General features: G+C 31.5%; 1 protein-coding gene across 4 annotated transcripts in view; it reads right to left on the bottom strand.

The window, feature by feature from the left end:
• Positions 1-14,172, bottom strand: part of LOC129972775 (pancreatic lipase-related protein 2-like) — a 36,243-nt gene extending 22,071 nt beyond the window's left edge. For 3 of the 4 annotated variants that reach the window (XM_056087029.1, XM_056087028.1, XM_056087031.1), the window contains exons 1-3: positions 13,124-14,172; positions 4,542-4,810; positions 439-585 (exon numbers count right to left, since the gene is read on the bottom strand). In XM_056087029.1, coding sequence (XP_055943004.1) covers positions 439-585; positions 4,542-4,810; positions 13,124-13,301 — 594 coding nt within the window. In that variant the 5' untranslated portion in view covers positions 13,302-14,172. Of the gene's footprint in view, positions 1-438; positions 586-4,541; positions 4,811-11,058; positions 12,327-13,123 lie in introns of those variants that run through there. The other variant, XM_056087030.1, reaches the window with a different exon arrangement.
• Between the last annotated feature and the right edge of the window lie 8,675 nt (positions 14,173-22,847).

The following is a 22,847-nucleotide window of genomic DNA, read 5'->3' as shown; positions in this document are numbered from 1 at the left end:
TTCAAATTTATTCATCAAAACATTCATCTGCGTGTTTTTAACTACATAGTAGGACTTTTGCATCTGTTCTTCTTTCGCAGTATATGTACTTTTTAATTTGCAGTAAATAGATTTATCTGAATTTATATTTCTCAGTCGTATCGCAAAACTAGGTGAAATTTAAAAAAAAATAAATATATGCATTCTATATTGATCCATTAATAGCCTAAAAAGTAAATAAATCTGACTAATCTGACCAAAGGCCATATAAATAAGGAAATAATTCTGATGTTTAGAGAAACTCTCACAGAATTTAAAATGATGATTCTGTTTCATTTAAGAGCATGGTATTCAACATCTGACGTTAAGGTGATTTCTTTTCGTTTATGTATATGTTTGCAAGTGTCATTTTAAATAGTCACATAATGAATTAGAAATGCACACATAAAGAAAACCTACCGTGAGTAAATGTATCAGCTTTGCCACCAATGCACCAACAACTCTTGTGTTGGCAACAGCCTGAGCGTATGGAAAACCGTTGTGTTCTGTCCAGTCCACTATAAATACGTTGAAACGGCCAATCCGTAAAAACGCATCTTTTATTTCCTAAGCGAATAGATATTGTCTATTAACATTCATTTACATGTAGATTAAATAAATAATATAAATTTTATACGTTTTTAGGTGTGCAAAGGATATTAAAGATGAGACTGACTCGCTGAAAATAATACAGACAATAACAAAAAAAAAAGAAAGAATATTTTTAGTTTAGAAAGATGTGTGATATACGCAATTAAAAGTACATTTTTCAAAAAAAAATAATCAAAATAAGGTTAAAAATTGCTATACATAAATTGCAAGCTATCGGACGCAAACTTGAAAAGGCAAATTTCAAAGCTATTTTGAAACCTAATATTAAGTGAATACAAATAAAAGGATCAAACCAACATAATAAAATTTCTCCCTACAGTTTAGCCACCCATACAGAGATGAATATTTCTTTCTAACTGATTGTTGCTTCAAAACAAAATGCCAGTCTCCCGATTCTTCTACATGACCAGCCGGAGTGCTCTCTCATAAATGCGTTATCCCTCAAAAACGTTTTGCAGGCCGCTGATGTGCAATAGTTACCTTTGGAGTGAATTGAGCATTTTTACTGAAGCTGTGGCGTGCTGATTATTCTCTTGCATGCGATTCATAGCATTCGAAAATCGAATATGTGTTTAAAACGCGTTTTCCCCAGCCGATTGAAACAAAAACGGGACACAGAACTAATTTTGTAGTTACAAAATCACACACCAGATTTGATGTGTTTAAGTGCTTGCATAATTTCCTCTACAATTTCATTCATTAAGTTCTTGCATAATTTCCCTTTTCCAGTTTTATCTAGGGTCATGAAGAGATGCCATTCTCATATTTCATCTAGTATCATCTGCAAAATCCTTTTTATATTAAACATTTCCTATATATATTAAACATCAGATTTGGGAATAAATATCATCCCATTGTTCTTATGAATGCTCCTGACCTCTTTTTCTCCGCATACAGCATGAAAAGGAGTGAAGACTCGCTACAGGTTCAATATTTCATATATCGCGCAAACGAAAAAAAAAAAAAAAAAAACAGTAAGCAAAAAATACAATGAGAAACATCAACACATTTATTGTTGTTTCCGTAAGATTTATTACTAACTTGTCATTGCCGTAGAAAAATTTCATGTTTATACAGGAAAACAATGGAATGTGGATTCCTTTATCAATATATCGACAAGACAAGTTTTACTTAAAAATATATCTTATTGTTCATTTTCTGAATAAGCGCGATAAAAGCACGTTTCATAAATTACGAAAACATCGATGTGTGTTTCACTTTGCAGATAGATAGATAACACTTTTATCTATCTATCTATACTTATATAAAGCTCAATGTGTGTGCGTGTGTGTTGGCGCTCTACAGGCCAGACCGTTTGACCTACAACTACCAAATTTGGTACATATATACCTTGGAGGTCGAGAATGTGCAACTGGGGTCCGTTTTTTAAAATTTTTAATTAGAATTTTAATTATTAATTAAAAACTAACTTTCCCGCCAAAAAAATCTTTATTTTCCCCCACCGCCAAATGAGTAAGGCTTCAGTTTTTTCCCCACGCCAATAAGGCTAGGTTTAAGATTTTTCGGCTGATTATTTCAATCGATTCTGTTTATTTTCTTAATGTTTGATGTATTTAAAGTCAAACATTGTTAATGAATTGATCTTTCAGATTCATTCTGAAGTACTTTTGGATTGAAATAAAACAGAATAAAGGAAATTAAAAATTTCTAATCTGCATAGCGTTATCCCAACTGGCGTAGAAAAATTCACGCATTTGCGTTACCGTAACTGGCGTTGAAAATTCACGCATGCGCACTGTGTTCTGATTATTGACAACCATTATCAACGGATGCGGACTTGATTTAAATTATTTTTTGGTTAGTTTCATGTTTTTGTAATAAAATTATATTTATGTTAGTTATATATTTTTTTGTATATGCTTATAGTTTACATCGTTTTTAAGTAGTTTTTTTAACCTGTTTTCAACCGATTATTTTAAACGATTTGTTTTATTTTCTTAGTGTTTGATGCATTTAAAATTAAACATTGTTAATTAATCGATCTGGTCATGATGAATCTGAGAAAATTTTGTTGACAAATTCTTGAAATATTGCATAAATTAAGAAAGATATTCTTTAGTGCCCATAAAGTTTAAACTCTCAGTGACTGTTTTCAGTAATCATATTACAAAAAAATACTTTGTTTCAGTAAAAAATATTATTATATTAATTGCAGATTAATCCTTTCCACTTTAATTTAAAGAATAAATTCTACGGGAGCTAACAGAAAATTACAGAGATACATATTACGTTATGACTGAAGGCCTTTATAATATTATGAGTAAATTATATGGCTATGAAAATTTGAAGTTTTAAAATATTTTGATGAAGAAGCTATTAAAGTAGAAATTGCATATTTAATTATTAAAATTTTAGCGAACATTAAGATTGGCGAACCGGTTGGTCGCCAAAGGCCGCTAGTTTAGAATAAAACAGCAGATGAACAGATTAAAAAAATTTAGATAGGAGAGATAGATTAAAAAAAGTTGTATAATTATTATGTAAGTACGTGTTGAAACTTTGAATCCAAATGTTCCTTAAATTATATATATATAATTCGATAAGAAATTTTATCCCATACTATTTAGTAAGTTCCGTAATCTTTGATAATAAAATATAAAACATTGTAAAATGGCAATTAATATTAAGATAAATTATGCTTCTATTAATTACTTATAGTATGTGATAATGCAATATCTGTGTTTTATATTTCGAGAATTTCAAACTCTTATAATTACCAACAAATCTTTGATTCTTATTTCTAATTACTTAAAACTCACGCATTGGAATGTTCCATTTTTGCTATAAGTGTTTTACGTTGATTCCGTTACTTTATGTCAAGTTCTTTACTTAAATCCTTTTCACTATTTTTTATTATAAACAATTTATTATTCTAAACAAATATATAGTAATATAATGTATCGCAATGAAAGTTTTTTATTTATAAGAAAGTTGTCTAAAGTGATTGTAAAGTTGTCTTTGGCTGCGATTCAAAACTTATCAAAATTGGGACGTGGCATTATCGCTAAATGAATTTGTAGCGAGCATAGTTACTACCTCAATAGGGTGACGCTTCTCAACGTACGATGCAATATTTTCCCAGGCTCCCTTATTTTACTGGAAGGTTGTTGTGTCTATTATTTCTTCCCCACCAAATATTCTCAATATTTCACTATGATACAAAACACAACTCCACAGGTTCATCGATGCCACTATGATCCACCTCTTGCCCTACAATCTTGGACATATCCACTTGCTCAAACACTTCGGAGTGATCCGCACAAAACTTTATTTCTATTCTAAATGGATAACACGCATGTAGTTGCAAAAAGAATTTATTTAAAAATCTCGGACAAAACTTCGCTCATTTAAATCTCTATTCGCAGCATTCGGAGGATATTTTATAACAAGATTCATCAGAAATAAAAAAGAATGGGTAAAAATAAAAATATGATTTACATTTCCATTTGTAAAATTTTTTGTTTACAACTTCATTCCATTTCTGTTAAATAGATCCAAAATTTATAACTTTGTTGTGTTAATTCAAGGAAGTTAAATTAATATTATAATTTATGACATTATTGCTGAAGTAAAATAAAAATCTTTCTAATTTAGATATTATTTGTCTTCAACAAAATAGAACCAGTCATCATTACTTAACTGATTGTTTTTTTGCCGGAAACCTTCATTTTCGACCCATTTATTTAATCAAAAATTTATACTATTGTTACAACGTTAAATGTGTTCAATCCGTAGATTGTGAGTAATTACACATGGCATCATTACCTTACGCATTTATTACCTTTTGTACCCGTAACACACACACACGTGGTTCTGTAAGGCATGTGTTTTTGCTTTCATAAATAGCAATTAAACTTAATAATGCACAAAATAAAATGAATAATACATACGAATCTAACATCATCAAAGTCGAGGTCTGACAGAAATCCATGGATCAAGAACTTGGTCTCAAGTCTGGGATCAAATGTGGAATTTTTCAGAGATTCTAGGTTGACCTCCTGTTCATATGGCTCGTCTGGATTCGAAGGTGTAAATAAATGAAATCTCACTTTGGGATTGCTGGTGGGCGGTAAACTGATGGGGCGGTTCACAATATGATGGAACGGAGGTCCAGTATAAAAACATCCCAGGTCTTCGACACATTTATTGACATACAACACTGGAAATTATTAAAATATTTCCTTACTGCAATGTACAGATAAAATATTTATCAATTTATAGACAACATTTTATTTTTGATGATAATTATAAATTTATTGAAAAGGATAATGGTTCATCTACTAGACATTGCAAATATAAGGTTGATTTTTATTGCATTCTTCTTAAAAGACAGAAATGAATATATAGACTATCTACAAACTTTGTTTTATTTAACATTTTATTTATTTAACTTTGTTTCATTTAACATTTTAGAGTTGCCAACATTAACATTTTTATTATAGAATTTTATCGAATAATTAACACTGCGATGTATCACATTTTAACTGCTTTTTAATGGTATATATGTAAATATCAGTATATAAATGTGCAAACTGAATGAACAATAAGCAGATGTTTATAATTTTCCAGCCATTCATCCGTTAAAAGTACACCGGCTGTCACACAAGGATTTATAGAAAATGTTGGTGATGATCAAATCCCACAAGTATTCCCTCATCCACAAAGTATTCCCTCTTTTAAAACTAAATAACTCAGTAATGGAAGTTGAGAAATCAATGAAAGCCCTGTTATTTTGAAAAACCTTAAAAAAATCTAATAAGGAAGTTTCAGATTTAGTTTCGAATATTATCAATAGGGAGTGTTGAACGCTATAGTTGCACACGAATCTTTTAAAGATGTATAATAATATTTAAATAATATACAAGGTGATCAAATTTAAAACACCCCAACTCTAAGCCCTCTATGCAGCGAACTACCATGTATAAAGGCTTCAAAATTGTTGAACATACTATTCAAGACATGGGGAAACGGATTACGCGAAAAAAAATAGTTCCAGGAACTCCGATAGACCTCCAAAAGACACAAATAATCACAAAAAACAAGCACATACAGTATGGAATTTTTCTTTTTAATTTCAATATTATCAATAGGGAGAAAAAGAAAGAAGATAAAAGAAAGATATAATGATGAAAGAAGACATAAAAAAAAAGATGACGACGAAGAAGAAGATAAAAAAAGTGAAAAACTGAAACTGTCATTGTAACTGCAATTTCGCACAGTAAACACAAAAATTTTAATAAATTCTTGGTTTGCTGCTATTATTCTAGGCATAAAAGGGGTAAAAATGGGAGAAAGTCCTTCTTATCAGCGAAGGCTTCGCGCTTTGCTTGTGATGTTATGAAACAAAGGGAATGCTGCAGCAGCACTTCGAGAGTTTTGTCGACTTGAAAATTTACTCAAAAAGTAGGAAGTACCAAAACATGCTCGAAAATTTTGTTGTACCCCAAATGCAACAACGCTAATATCTCGCTGCAATTACTTTTATTCAGGATGAATTTACCGCCACACATTTGTACAGCAGTTTCTTCTGCAACGTTTTATTAATGATAGCCGTGCGTTTCCATCTCGTTCTACCATTTTAATCCCTGTGTGGTTACTTAAAAAATTCTTGTTTATCGAGGACGTCTGTTAATCTTTCTAGATTTGAAAGACAGTATCACTCTGTATGGGAGAAGCATCTCAATCGGCCAATTACGATCCACAGTTGAACAAGCTGTCTACAGAATGCAGATTTTACATCTGGAAGAAGGGAACCATATTGAGCAATTTCCCTTGCACCGATAAGGTCTTCGTGATTGAATGTTTGATATGTTCGAATAAAATGTGTTACAAATGAGTATTTTGAGCCTTTTCAGCATATGTACAGCTCCATCTATCGGTGTTTCTGGAACTAATTGTTTTTCTCGTAATCTGTTCCCCATGTCTTGAAAAGCATGTTCAATAATTTTGGAGCCTTTACACTGAGTAGTTCGCTGTATAGAAAGATCAGAGTAGGGGTGTTTTAGTTTTGAATCACCTTGTATAATAACAAATATTAAGCAATATATGATAAAAGAGTGTCATAAGCAATCAGTTTCTTTCTGGACAATCCCGTTTTTAAAATACGAAGAGTTTAATATATTTAAAAGACCGATAAGGTATTTTTAGGTTTATTCAAAATAAAGTATGATCACGTCATATCCTAAATGGTTTGAAAAGAGAACAATTATTTTAACTATTCAAAATTTAGTGAAATGGCATATTCGGAATCTATTTCGCATCCTGCGACTACTTCTTGTGAAACGCAATGAAGAACATTGCTTTTCAGAATAGTCTTGGTATTGATCAATGGGGCGCTCGGATGGGAAGGGAAACTTCATTCTTCGTATGCGCCATTCTTGTGTGATTGCAACGAACAAAGCTTATAAAGAACAATTCATATCACTCGGATACCAGAGCACACAGCACTATTTATTTAAAAAAAAAATTACAATTAATTTTGAAATTTCTGAATAGATTTTTCAAAATAACCTGTTTCATTCTTTTGTTGATCTGAATTATTTTATTCTAAAATAAGGAAAACACCCTTCATCATCCTTTAATCAGAACTGATAAAAATTTTTTTTATGAAAAAAATTTAAATAATCTCTTTTACATAAAGATATTATAATATTTTGCAAATAATTGTGCTATTTTCCCTCATTAAATATTAATTTAATTTTCATTTTTAAAATGACTTTATTTATTTTGCAGTTTGAGGGCTAAATTTTTTTTAATGAAAGAAAAGCACTTACGTTCAATTGATTGCGAAATTTTCGTTCTTAGGGGAAAATATACAACTTTTTCAATGATTGTCAAGTTGTTGTTTTTATTCCATTTCTAAAAATAACACTCCTTTAGACAAGGACGATGACCCGCATCGCTTAATTACTTTCTTTTTTGAAATAACTTGTGAATGGTTTCTTGCCCATCCTTAGAAGGAGGCGAGCATTAACGAAAGTTTGTCTGTCACAGAGGTCGAAAACCAAAATTCTGATTTCTTAAATCAGTGCATTCAACGTAACAAGATCTCTCATCTTTATTCTTTTGTATTTTATTTGCGTTTGTGATAATTTAATTCAAAATGATTTCGACGTGATGAAAGAATTTCCTTGATGACTAAATCGGTGCAACTAATTTCAGTAACATTCTGAGAGAGACGATGAGTAAGATTTTTCAGATGAGTAAGAATAAGATCTGCTGATCGCTTTTTGCGTCGTTGCGGCTGTAAAATATCACATTTAAAAGCAAATGTATTTTATTTATTGAATTATAAAAATTGAAGATAAAGATATAGAAGATGTGTGGCATTTCAGTGAAGTGACATCATCTTCTGATGGCAATACTAATTTCTCGTTTAGCTATTCTTTTAACGACTTTTCGTACACTTTATAACCGCACTCCTCTAAATTGTAGATACTTCTAAAAATGTCCTTAAATATGCTGTAAATATAAGATTAATTTTAAAATTTAGCTGTATTATATTTATAGGATTTTACCAAACATACAATAGCTTCCAACATGTTCCAATAATAGCAAACTAATGGTTCAATTACTTGCTACTACTTCATTGTTACTTCCAACTACCTCAGCACTGACAATCGATGGAAGATGAATAAAATAAAACCTGTGATTTTTTGAGATCGCCACACCTACTATAAACAAACAAAAAGGCTGAATCGAAACGAATCAAGTCGTCACAAAATACGAAACGTGTTCGAAGAGACATACGCCAAGATCAATTCTCTGTCAGTCGTAACAGTTGTTAGAAATAATGTACCGTACAGTTTTGCTCAGAATTCGCCACCTGCTTAAATCCAACACCAAATAATTGTCGTCTTTAATAATGGGAGAGGGGGAGAAATTCTGCTTCATAAGCATTTAATATTCGTTTTATAAAGATGAGACTGAAATTTTTGAATTGCCATATTTAGTGAATTATTACTGTAGAAAATTGAACCGCACCATATCGGATATCTATTAGATGTTATAATGAATGAGAATTAATACTTCATTCAATTCTGCTATTGATTTGCTCTTTTTTTATAACATTTGAAGAATTCTCCCTCATCTAAACAAAAAATGCCTAATCCACAAAAATAGAAAATGAAAGAAATAAATAATCGACTAGAACTTCAATTGACTGCTCTTTTGGCATGCCAATAGTTCTAAAAATAAAATGTTAAATTTCTGTGTTATATTTTCTGTTTACCACGTATAAGCTGTAACATGCACGTTACGAAGCTTTTTTGTTTTTAATTTTAAATCAGAATTTCTGCTAAATATGATTCTTATAACAGGCTTTGTTACATTGCATAGTGCCCAGCCGAAAAGAATCGAAAGAGGTTGTGAGCACGTGTTCCGTTTTAACTTGCAGATGGAGACGCGCGTGTCTGTGTGTGTGGCGGGGGGGGGGGATAGACTTGATTCATATAGTTAGAGTTTCTGCTTTTAGTATTAATGTGCACCCTCAAAGGTCAGATTTTTTGCCGATGTTCATTCCCACTTCTAAAAAGTTTGACAAAGTCTCAATTAATGCAGTAAAATTCTAATTCACTCATCCGATATAGACACAACGGAAAAAAAGTGGTGACATAACTAATAAGAAATATAAACTAGAAAGAATGTGTAAAAGAAAGGGAAAAAGAAAAAGAGATGAAATAGGGCGAAGAAGAGCTAAAACACAGATTCAGAAAAACAGCGGGAGAAGTTTCCCTAAATTTTTCTCGCATACTCTCAAAGGCGTTATACCAGAGAACGCTTTGCATGGTATTGGTGCCCAATAGCTAAGAAATAATAATTTTTGGCTTGAATTTAGCAATTTTACTTAATCCATCGTGTAATATTCTGACGATTAATCTGTAGCATGCAATTAATAGCAACCGAAAATCGGATTTGCTGTTTCCCAATCGATTTAAACAAAACTTTGACACAGAACTGCATTTATAGATACAAATTCCTTTAAGGAATTTTGTTTATTTAAATCACTTCGTATTTGAATGAGCGAGTTTATATGCTTCTTAAAGTACAGACCTACAGATGTTCAACCCCTCTTTGGATTTGGCTCAAAATTTGATGTCTGTAATATAGACGTTAAATTTATGTACCGAATTATTTATAATTCTGCATATAATTAATTATTGACCGAATTTTTTCTATCTAGTTCGCATCATTTTGTAGTTATCCTGTAAGCTTATTTTCGAACAATCGGACTGACAGACTTCCTTTGAGGGAACTTTGCTCAAAATTTGATAGAAGTCTATGATGTAAAATAGAAAAACATCTTCAGAATAATAGAAGTCTATGATGTAAAAACCGTGCACCCAATTTTATCCATCTCACTCAAAGAGTCTTTGAAAAGGGCTGTGCGATTTTCGATTTATTGATAAAAATCGATATTTTTTTTCGATTTATCGGTATCTTGATCATAAATGAGGGTTCACGATGAATCGCGATACAGAAATTCACAATTCATTTGCGTTTTCGATTTCGTTTTGGTTATCAGTTAGTGTTTATTTTTGATGCTCTTTATTCTTTTTTATCTTACACCATACATAATATACTTTTTATCTTACACCATACATACTTTTTTACTTTACACCATACATAATTTTTGCTAATATTTCTATAAATAGTGTCATATTCTAACACATAACAATACTTATTTTAAGGTATATCATTTTGGAATGAACCATTTTCTGTTCCCTAACTGAATGACACCATTATGAAATAATTGCAGTGACGAGAAGATTGCTGATTGCCCTTTGTTTAATCACTAAATAGTCATCTTCAGAAATAAAAGCAAAAGAAAGATTAATTCAGATTAAATCCACAATTTCAGTCGCAGCTCACATTTTCACACTTAAGCGCACTCGTGTAAAAAGAGAAATTCCTTCTCTTGGCAGCTCACGATGAATCGCGATACAATAAACCAATATTCACAATTTATTTGCGTTTTCAATTTCGTTTTGATTATCGGTGAATGTTTATTTTTGTTCATTCTTTTTCACATTTATACATAAGTTTTGATAATATTTTATTAAACATTGTCAGGTTCTAATATATAAAAATACTTAAGTATGCCATTTGGGAATAAACAGTTTTCTGTTCCCTTACTGAATGATACCATTATGGAAAAATAAGTTATCAGAATGTTGTTGATTGTTCTTTATTTAAACGCTAAATATTCATCTTCAGAAATAAAAACAAGAAGGATTCATTCAGATTAAATCCACAAGTTTTTTCGCAGCTCGCATTTTTACATTCAAACGTATTCGCATAATATCGAATTTCCGGTACTTATCGAATTTGCCGTTACATATCGGATTCTTGATAATTATCGAATATTCGATACTTATATTCGATATATGTTGTATGATCGATACTTACCGGATTTTCGGCAATTTCGAGATTTCGGTAATGATAGAATTTGCATTACTATTGAGAATCAGTCCTGGCAATATTTTACAAATACAATGCTCAAAACAATGAAAGGATATGGAGGCTGTGGGTTGATCTTGCACCTGGATAATTAAATTATATGGACATTAAAAAATAGAAACATTTTTCGAAAATAAATCACGTCGAGCCCCACATTCAATAATTAAATCGATAGTTATTTCCAAACACGCACCATTATTATCATTTGTTATTTATAGTGTGGTCTGCTTAACTGAGAGCTGAAATCCCAATTCATAGTTCATTCATTCAATATTTAATTTAGGAATGCTTTTATTACTTTACTAAGTATAAACCTCGTTGGGAAAATTTCTTAAAACCATTAATACAAGGTGTCCATCATTTCATTATTTACCAGAAATTTCAAATAATTATCTACTGTAATTGTTGTAGTCTAGGCCTACAGAAACAAATCTTCTTTATAGAATATGGGGTCACAAACCCAAAGGGGGCCCGTTCAGGGAGGGGCGGGGATCTTTGTCAATGAATTAAGTGAAAGGAAAGGATACACCAAATAAATATTCGACATAGATTCAATGGAATACAAATTCGTAGTAGCATAGCAATTCAGTTGTTTGAATAAGAAGTCTTGCGAAGTATGACCAATGTTATAAAGGAATATTAAACTCAGTATCACTAGTGAATGTTTAGAATATTTCTAAAGAGCTTACAGTCCGAAGCTATACATATTACGCATGATGTTATTCGACCAACTGTATTGTGCTTCTATAAACTTTCATTCCGTTAAGTCTGTGATATATATTTTATGAAGTGTATCTTTTTCATTACGCTAAATTCGCTGACAAAGAGCCTTCAATAATAGGTTTTAATTTGCATTTTGGACCCCATGTCTTATTATAATAACTTGTTTTTGTATTAAGTTGAATTGTTTTGCACTTAATTTACCAACGAAGTTTGTAAACGACTTTCTGAAACACTTGTATTATATTTAAGCGAAATCCAAAAGCTATTGCGAATAAGGTCTTTAACAGAGAGACATCTATTCGATTCAGCTGAGGACTTGACTTGTAATCTTCTTGTACACTTTTGATGCTTTTCGTCATCTAGCATTAGTATAAAGCGATTGCATCACTGGCACGAGGAATCAACAGAATTAGAGGATAAAGGTATCAAGGGGATAATTAGAGTCACATCATATTAGCACCATAGTAACTGCCTTATTAACTCACAAAGGAAAGATTAAAAACCATTGAGAGTAAATCTATGAACTTGCAATAATTTTTTCGTATTATCCCATATATATATATATATATATATATATATATATATATATAAAGTACATAAATCGTTGTTATTACTTTTTGACGAATGGCAACAGTCAAACGTAAGTATTAATGGAGGTAAAAAATATTATAAAAATTTTCTGGAGATGGTTGCTGTGTCACATAAAAGTGCATTCAAACTCAGTAAAGCAGAGAGAAAAGGAATCAAGAAAATAGAAAGTTTAATCTATAAAAGCTTAACCGTCGCCAGATAGGTAATAGATTTGACTTGCCGACGGAAATTGATGTTCATATCTTCGAAAGCAATTATCTTACAAAAATAATCTTTTATATTATCTTAAAGCTTTAAAAATTTTTTTAATCATATGATTTTTATTTTTATAGAGTTTCCCTCTTAATTTCAATAATATTTTTAATGCACTTAGGTACATTGAATGCAGCAATGCAAAGATAGAATTTAAACTCGCAACATAAAACATTCGATTGCGTCCATTAACACTGGAATAAGATTTTCACTTCCGCTTTTATTTTGTAATACGCACACTTTTTAATTTGCGCATGCTGATACAGTTGAATGAATGCTCTTCAGTAGCCTCAAATAACACGACGAAATGCTTTTTTAATAGTATTTTATAAATCTTTTAACCACCTAAAAAGCCAATCTAGGCCAACAAACTGCTCACCTAAGATGGACAGTATAATACTAAAATTTCAGCTGATTTTTAAAAATTCGATTTTATAATTTGACTTACGTTCCAGAGGGTTCAAAGTATCGCCCACCTCCTTTGCACCGTCGGTCACCTTGTCCTTGGCCTCTTTAAAAGCGTCTCCAACCCCCTTTACGACGTCAGGGACCAGGTTTTTAGCCTCCTTCCAGAAGCAGTCGGCGATTGCTACCAAAAGGCAGAGCAGAAGAGCCGATCTTTTCATTCTCAGTACGGGACGATGAATGGAAAGATCTCGTATTTGATTAAGCAGCAAGCGTGACTTTCTCTTTATTCATTCCGAAAATATTAAAAACGAGGAAAAACAACAAGTTGCATTTTAAGAAATATGGTGCATTTTTTTATTGTTGATTTATTTCCATTGTTCATTCTACCGGTAAAAACACATGCGCTTTTGTTATGGCTGATTTCAGTTAATGGTCTTGACAGGCATTAACTGTTTTTTGAAATGAGAGATTATGTGACCTTTCTTATCATTTTTGTTTTGTTTTACCGTGAGTATTTTTTGATTGAAGCCCATTAAGCTCGGATTTGAGTGATGTGTCAAAAATGAATGTAATCATTTTGTCGCATGTTTCCATGATCGGTTCTGAACAATTTCAGCCTTCACGCTAAACGACATTTCTCTCCATTTCGGTATCGCACGATGCAAATTTCTTTCCGCAATTAAAAATGCGTCAGCTGTTGGCATCTGTTAATGTAATCGATTATGCGATATACAATCAGTAATAAATGATATGTGCGTCAGTTTGTTGCATTTCCAAGAAGATTTCATTTTACGAAATTAAAATGCAAGTAAGCGCATAAAAATGTTTTTGATTTAGTACATTTCCCTCCCACGCTAATATCGCGTGGCTGGTCAGCGTGAATTTCTAATTATGCGGCGGATATTTTAGTGAAACATTAATGACATGAAAACGTATTTTATTGTTGCCAAGAATTATTATCTTTGTAAAGTTGTGCAGGAGCGCAACTGCTTAAATTATACATTAAGATTTCATAATGTGATACTTCGATGTTTAAAAGTTTCGATAAAGTTTCATCCAATAATAAATCGATAAAGTTTTCATCCAATCACAGTTATAATCGTTTAAAATATAACTAATTTTCTTGAACAAGAATTTTCTTTTCTGCTATCTGTAACGCAAAACAATTCGTTTTTAAACGATTTTAATGTTTCAATAGTTCCACTTTTCGCTTTAAAAATTTCTCTGTATAAAAGTGGATATAATTTGAATCTCAATTTAAACGCAGCACTTTCAATTAAATTCAACACGAAGGCTGACGCTACGCAAATGCAATGCTATAACGAGGTTGCCCTCTGAACACTAGGGCGAAACGTTACTTCTAAATTACCGAAGTTAGGAGAAATTTAAACATGACTGGTGAAGGTTTTTAACAAGTTTAAAAATTTTGTATGAGCTTGGGAAATAGTTTGAAAATGAGCAAAAAACATTCATTCAAATATATTTTTCTTGTACTTCAATTTCTTTTTCTAAAATAAAATTTTATTCATTTGGAGAAATAGGCCTCTTTAATCTTTGTCTTTCTCAGTCATCTTTGATATCTTTTTACTTTATGAGTGAATTTGACATGCCATTTTCTAATACTTCTGTTTAATAAAATCAAGATTCATTCTTTTGTAAATGTACATGGTCTATTACTATGATAACTGAAATATCGAACCAAATCCGATCTGGAGAATCGAATATTTTGAAAACTAAATAAGAAGTCATTGCTTCTAAGAAACAGAATTTGCTTAAAACGTATTGATTTAATGCCTAAACCAATGTCAATTACTTTATACATATCTTCATATTCTTTTGAGATACCTTATCGCTGCTTGATGATGTGAATCAAAGTCAGTTATTCTCCGATTGCATGTTAGCACGAAGAGTTTGCTTCCGGACTTCATCCCCCTCACTCCCAAATCAATAGAGATAGGAGTGGAGTTGTGTCATTCGATAATTCTGAAAGCGATGGTTGGAAACTTTTGAAATTATCACGTTTTCTGATTCATTCTTCAATTTGTGTCCCCCCCCCCATCTTTAGATCGAAACCTTTAACAGAGTGTTCAGTTTCTAATACTGCTTTACTCAACAGACGGTCAGCAGAGACATATTCAACTTTTTCTTTAAGAGCCATTCCAACAGTTTCCCTCAACACGTGGACTTTTAATGCCCTGATCATTTAGTTCACTTCTTGCCTAAAGCATGCATGGTGATTCAATTTATTGCGAGTGAGCAATGAAACAAATTGATATCACAATTTTTATAATGATTTTCAAAAGTGGGAACTATTTTCCTGGTTCGTTGTCCCCATTTTAAGAGGGTAAGTGAGATTTTGGAGGACTGATGAGGAATACGGTTAATAAATGCCGCGTTTTCATTATTTTCAGATTTCTCAAATATTCATTTTTGCCCTTCAGAGACTTGGAAAAAAAAAGACTCCTCATCTAGGCAATGGGGAAAAAGAGATGGAAGTAAAACATCTTTTACAATAGAGATATTTAAAAAATTAATTTCTTCTGTCGCACTCATTTGCTAATAGCCATAAATTTCTAACAGATGATATGCTCTATATCTTATTGAAAAAAATCCGTGAAAAAAGAACGAAACAATCATTCGTATTTCTAGGAAAGGAAAAAAATCATGAAACACCTAAAATGATTTAATCTAAAGAATCATATAAATTTCGGTTTGACCCAGCTTGTAATCATTTTATTGGTCTGTGACATTTCTTCATATTATAATATGACATCATGGTTCCCTCCTCTCTTAGAAAAAACAAGTGGTGACCTCGTCAGCTGTTTATCCACAAAATTTCTAGCAAAGCATTCACTTTCTAATCATTCTCGAGTTTCTAAGAGAATACCATTTGCCAACATCTGGGTCAATTGTGTTTCATTGCACAAAACAGCATGCATGGATATATGACGAATGAGTGATTGTTCAAAACAAAAATGTTTTCAAAACATGCGCTTAAATGAAGAAAGTCATAATGTCAATTTTGAAAGAAAAACTATTTGCTATTCAATTAAATTATTATAAAATGCGTAATAGTATACATCATTTAAACATTAATATAATTAAATAATATATAATAGTCATTTTATGAATTTCTTTTGACTTCAAATCATAGATTCTCACACAAAGTGAAAGGTCTTAAAGAAATATTTTAACATTTCTTTCTCTTATGACAGAAATGCTAATCATTTAAAAAGGATTAATATCTTTAAATATTAGGATGAATATAAACAACAGGGAACATTCTTCCCTTGATTTCCTCCCTTTCACTTGCAACCACCTAAAATAGGATTGAAAAAGCATTTTGGAGCACTTCTTGACATATTTGGTTGAAATTGGCTTCATATTAAGACTATGCACTAAAATTCATTCATATAGCCAATCCATTTTGAGTAATTTTGTTCACGGACCGAGAGAGGGATATAATTCTGATTATTTTTTCGATTAGACTCTTGAAATCGAAAAGCCGGAGATTGATTGCAATCTCCAAGTCAAATATTTTGATGATCAAAAAATATTTTGTAATCGTCAAAGTAATGTAATATGAGAAAGTAAAAATAAATACAATTTGAAGGAGCAAGAGCCAGCATGAATTTTGAAGAAATTCATGAAGAAGTTTAGCTGTATATTCGTTCTAACAATTTTCAGAATGGTAGATGATTTCAAATTTCAAATCAAGCGAAAAATAAATTTATAAAAGAATGAAAACCTCTATCGAAATATTTCTAAAGACAAATCTGTCCCTGCAAGTCTCAACTCTCCGTGCTCTGCAACTGAAGCGTGAGTCGTGAAAGATGACATCGACTGCAATTGAATCGAGTAAATATACAATTATTTGAATGCCATATGCTTAAGATCGGAAATATTAACTTTTAAAATGAAGAATCAAACGTTTTTATGTATTGAATCAAATTTCTGAAATCTTAAACATATCTTATACTCGCTATTTTATGAAAATATAAATGTAGACATGAATTATGTACAGCTGTATCCAACAAGAGAAATGTAACCCCCCCCCACCACCATCACCAGTTCAGCTGATTAAAGCATAAAAAGAACATTAATAAATGTCTTATTATTAACTAATGGAATATTATGTTAATAATGTAAAGGAAAATGTAAAATGAAATCAATTAAAAATAATTTCCGATGTACCTATCTTGAAAATGTGGCGAATAAGTTTTTGTTGTCCATACGTTATAGATTCCGCTGGATTCTATCCGAAAAATATTACAAAAGGATACAATTCTGAAATGAAGGAGGAAAAAAATGAAAAAAAAATTAATGATTGGTTCTTCCTGCCATAGATTTGACTATTATATGATCATCACGAAATATACGAGCGTTTCTTTTCACGATTTCACAAACACGGCCTGATGAGCACGCAATGTGATTTGTAAAGAGCGCGCACTCATCAGTACAAGCGAAATTGAAATGCTTACATCAGTGTGTAAGCCTTTTTAAGCTTGTATTGATGATTGCTTGTGTAGTGCTTGTAAGTGTTAAGCTTGTATTGATGAGTGCGTAAATGCACGCGCATTGAGCGAAATAACAACATTTTTAGATGTAATAATGCAAGAAAGATAGATCTGATCTCGAATCCTTAAATTTCGGTGACAATAAAAATATTTAATCACAGTTAAATAACAATAAAAGAAAGTAAAAAAAAATACGAAACAATAAATAATAATAAATTAGGAATTATTTATATTTACTAAGAATAATGGCTGTAACTGGTTTTATGAAGCACGGCATAACCGGCTTGAATGTTTCAAATTTTTTTCAGGGGGGGGGGGATAAGAGAGGAAGCTCTCCTCTCTCAGAAATTGGAAGTTTTCTTTCTCTGTTCCTCAAGTTCAAGAAAATATTTACCCCAAAAAATGCGCCTAAATTTTTTTTCTTTTTTTCTGTCTAATTGCAAAGGACACGAGCTCTTAAATTTGCAGTTGCATCCATTAGACCTATTACATGAATGATTCGTTGCCAGAGCAATCAACAAATATTCCTGTCGGACGAGATATTTTCTCGCCCTATTGCTTTTATCCAAATAATTGATAATCTGAGGACAAAAAGTGATTCAAGGCAAGGTTGCTGAAAGCTGGCGTTTCTTTAATCCTTTGTCATTTGATTGTATCGAGATGGGTGAGATAAATTTCATTCAGCGGACCATGACGGTACAGATTTCTTAACTGAAGAAAGGAAAGGAACAAGAGATTTTCTAGTGAATAAAATGAGTTGCAAAAAGATGTTTTTAGAAGTCCTCGCTTCAATAATTCAGAAAATGGAAATATTATACGTTAAAAGATTATTTATTATCATTTTGAGGTCCGAAATTAAGTTGTGTCGGTTTATGTAACTAATCTAATATTAATTAGATTCCGTTTAAGAAGTCTCCCTATTGCATTGCTTGCCATGACACAATTTTCTGGTAAATTCTGCATATCTTTTCAGATCATTATGGCGAATAATTTTTGAAATAACATTTTTCTTAATACTTACTGTTCTTTAGAAACGCTTATAACCCTACTGTTAAAAACATTTCAATATATGTTAATCGATATAAAAAAGATCAAGATAGCTTAATTAGACGAGAAGTAAATTTGGAAGACATTGATTTTAATTATTAATTTAAACAAAAATTTTGAATTCTACTCTAGTGAGTTTTTATACAATATAAGTCCCCATCAATATCTGTATTATTTTTCGAAAAATTACTTCACCGGGAAAAACATAGGGGCGCCAAAAATGCCTATAAGTGTTTTCCTATCTCTTCGAATTCACGGATCTTTAAAAAAAATTTCATTCTGAAGATGTTTTCTACTATTTCAGATTGTTGCATAGTGAGTAAATTTAGAAAAAGTGAGGAAATTAAATTTGACAAAAAGTCTAGCCTGTGGCAACTTATTTCGATAAATTTGATAAAATGCCTACTCTGATAAATGCCTACTCTGATAAATGCCTACTAATTTCGATAAGTTTGATAAACAGCCTACTCTGTGGTGGCTAATTTCTATAAATTTGATAAATAGCCTACTCTGTGGTGACTAATTTCTAAAACCATTAAATAGGTTACGCGAGAGTAACTGTGTGATTTGGGCCATCGAAAAATAAGTTGGGACAAAATAATCGAGGAAAATATAAACGTAAAATAATTTTTTTTTTTTTCGATTTTTATTTGGAAATCGATTTTTTCAATACAATATGAAATTGCAAAACAACACCCTTGAAACAGGAGGATTCCAGCAGATAGAAAAGTACTTGTGTTTTTCGTAGATCCTGTTTCTTCCTGATAAATTTGAAAACTTCGAAAAATAATGTAAATATCGATTTGAAAATTTTACAACGGGTTTTCTTCTCTGTAATATGTACTGAAGTGAAAACAATTCTTTTAAATTAAATTCCATAAATAAAAATTCTTTTGAATTCAAAAAAGTATTGAAAATAATCTTCCATTTCTTTTTAAATTCTTTCTTGGCTTAATGACATTCCTTAACATTTTTCGGCTCATTTTATTAATCAATTTAAGTTCTGAATTTTCGTTTTTATTTCAGATTAATAGGTTTTTTTTTATTTTGATTCGAACAGGAGATATTAAAACTTTCCTATTATTGTGCGAGAAAATGTAGAGGCATGTTTGGAATGCCAACCCAACATCTTAAAGAAATAAAACTGATATTGTATATTTTTTCATATTAATATTTTTCATGAGAATAAGTTTTAGACTGGAATATATAGCCAATTTTCTTCTTCCGGGCCTTTCCCAGGCTTTGACACAGCTTTCAAATCTTCTACGAGTTATCTTTTTGACAGCAGGAAGAGGCGGGCTGTTTTGTATTCAAGACGACGCCGTTTTTCATTGCGTGTCACGCTACAAATAAAAATTTTCCTTCACCGCGTCTCCTATTGGGTAGAATAAAAAAATCAAATATATTAATCCGATATTTTTTAAAACCAGCTCCCCCCCCACACTCCTTTAGCAACCAGCTTGTACGCTCAAATTATTAACTTTTTTGACAATTAAATATTAATGCAGCCTGCATATTTCAAATAAGACTTCACCATGACAGAAATCATGAATTTAATTGAATAAATTAATTGCATATTATATTAAAAAATCTATTAAAAATAAAAAATAATATTAAACAGAAATATAATTAATATTTTGAAAAATTAAAAAGGTATTTTTAAAAATAATTTAAGATAACGCGAAAGATATTTATGTGAGCTGATTGTTTTGGACGATATAGTCATCTATTTCTATAATTTTGTTTGAAGCCTATATTCTTGATTTTTTTTTACATCTTCTTTTCTTTCAGCGAATCGATTTTTCGTGAGCCCAAACCGGGGCATTTCTAATAATATTTTTCATCTCCATTCATTAACGAAGCCTTTAATCAAGTGTAGCTGTGAAAAAAAGTTAAACGAAGGTTTTGTGCAGTGATTTCTTTACATTTCACTGCTGCCATTCGACAGCACGTAATGAGAAAGATTTCTCTGCCGCATGCTATCGTTGTGCATATTCTCTCTTTATTTTAACGTTACTTTGAGAAAAAAAATTACAACTTCCTAAGAAGAAAGAATTGGATATTTCGGGAATAATTTTAATTTATAAAAAATATTTTATAAACAACAGAGATCGTAAATTTTACCAAATTTGTATTTTACAATGACCACAAAAGTCATGAACTTAATTGGTCATAAGAGTTCGAAATCGGAAGTTTCGGCCAATTGATATTTGATAAGGTCTGCGGAAGTACAATCAGAACCGAGAAGATTATTTTCAGGAACATTTTCTTTATTAATTGGCGGACTTCTCTTAATGTTCTCATTTCAAAGGTAGGATTTTTTTGGAATATTCACTGATCTTTAATTTTTTATATAAATTCCATTCATTTATTATCTGTTTTAATTCGGAATCAGTAGCTTTAAGAAAATTCTTCCAAAAGTTTCATGTCCATTTTGACTCATTTCATTTCAATACTTTTGCAGATGTTTTTGGCAAGCATTCCAGCTATAACACCCCGCTTCTTTTACACCAAACTCATTTTATTATCAGGCATCTTCAAACTCTAATAAAATTTCTCCATTTTTGTGAACAGAATCCTAGCTAAAGGTATTATATAATGACGGTAATCAATATCATAATATTCAGAAAATAGTAAGTCATCAAAACCTTACCCCCCATTTCTTCCAACTTTAACATGATACTATGGGTTTGTTACATGCGATGACAAGGATGAGATGATTTGAGGCGTATTCATTTGTTTACATTTTTGCACTTCGATTTTACATCTCAATATCCAGCGAAAAATCTTCACCTGCCGGATCGTGAAATGACAACAATGTTGTCATCCAAATAATTGTTATAATGATAAATTTTCTAGAATTATATATGAACATAATTGTTCATTGCTAATGACAATCGCAGATCATCTGCATGACTCATGTGAGTTGATAGTTACAGTGAAAAAAGATCGCAAAATAGGCAGGTTCAGTGAATCACACCAGTTTAAAGGATTATTTACACGCATTTAAATGGCAGGTTTGGTTTAGTTCTGCGAACAGTTGCAGATCATCGAAGCTCAAATGCAAAACAAATTTCGGCTGCCGGAAAAGATATAACGATGCTGGTCTGACTACCGACACGGACCAAAGGTTGGAATTTTTACTTATTTTCTCGTCGGACGAAGTACAGAGGAAGTATTGTCATTGTCAAAGAATTCGAACTGATGAATCTCCGAGTTTTCAGGGCCCTAGAGTCCAAAAAACGCATTTTTGGCGTTATATCGTTCTGTCTGTGACAAAGCTAGATGGATGAATTTTGGTATACGGTGTTTACACTGAATTTATAGCTTCCTATTAAATTTTGAGCTTTTGTGATGGATGTGAAAATCCTCGATAAAAATATCCCAGTTCTTCGACGGAATGACTCTTCTGACTCGGAACTTCTCGGCTGCTCTTGAAATGTCCCGGACTTCATTGAGTCGAACTCACCGACGCGTTTTTGTCTGTCATAAGCGCGGCTGACATGAAGCATCTTCTCTCTGTTTCGGCGAGTCGTCGAACGCTGTGATGGGTGGACCTGTGTTTCGCAAAGAACACATTGTTTCATAACCTCAGCTTGAACCCAGTCGTGCCAAGGCTTTCAGAGTGATGAGACATCGTTCTAGTGGAAATTATCGTCGAATCCTATTGGCTATTAGTGGCCACAGCCGGAACTTCCCATAATTGGTATGGATGCAGCCAGTACTTCATAAAATAACCGAATTTTTTTTAAAAAAATGTTATATAACATCAGAAAAATGGGTATTTTTTAAAAAAATTTCCATAAATATAAAGGCATTTTTTGCAAGTATATTTATATTAAAATATGACAGTTGTTTATCTAAATGATAAGTTTTTGATTCGAGTTAATAATAATTGTTCTAATAAAAGGAATAATTCAAAATTATGTGTGGAAGCACAATAAGGACAATTAAGTGAGGTTATTGTGCGAAGCTTCTGTAATGGGCACATCCTTACCATTATAATTATCGTTAATCTTACACAGAGTGGAGGATGAATTTTTGTTTAATATAATTGAGATGTAAAGGGATTTTCAAGACAATTTGTGCGTCAAAACAGCTAATTATTTTTCAGCAGTCAAAAATTAACTTTCAAGACTTCTTTTTAAGGTAAAATATTTCTTGATCTATAATTTAAATACTTTTAGATGTCTCATAAAA

This window comes from Argiope bruennichi, chromosome 6 (assembly GCF_947563725.1).
Source record: "Argiope bruennichi chromosome 6, qqArgBrue1.1, whole genome shotgun sequence".
NCBI classification, from domain to species: Eukaryota; Metazoa; Arthropoda; class Arachnida; order Araneae; family Araneidae; genus Argiope; species Argiope bruennichi.
Note: the sequence above shows the minus strand (reverse complement) of the source record. Positions and strands in the feature narration are given on the sequence as shown.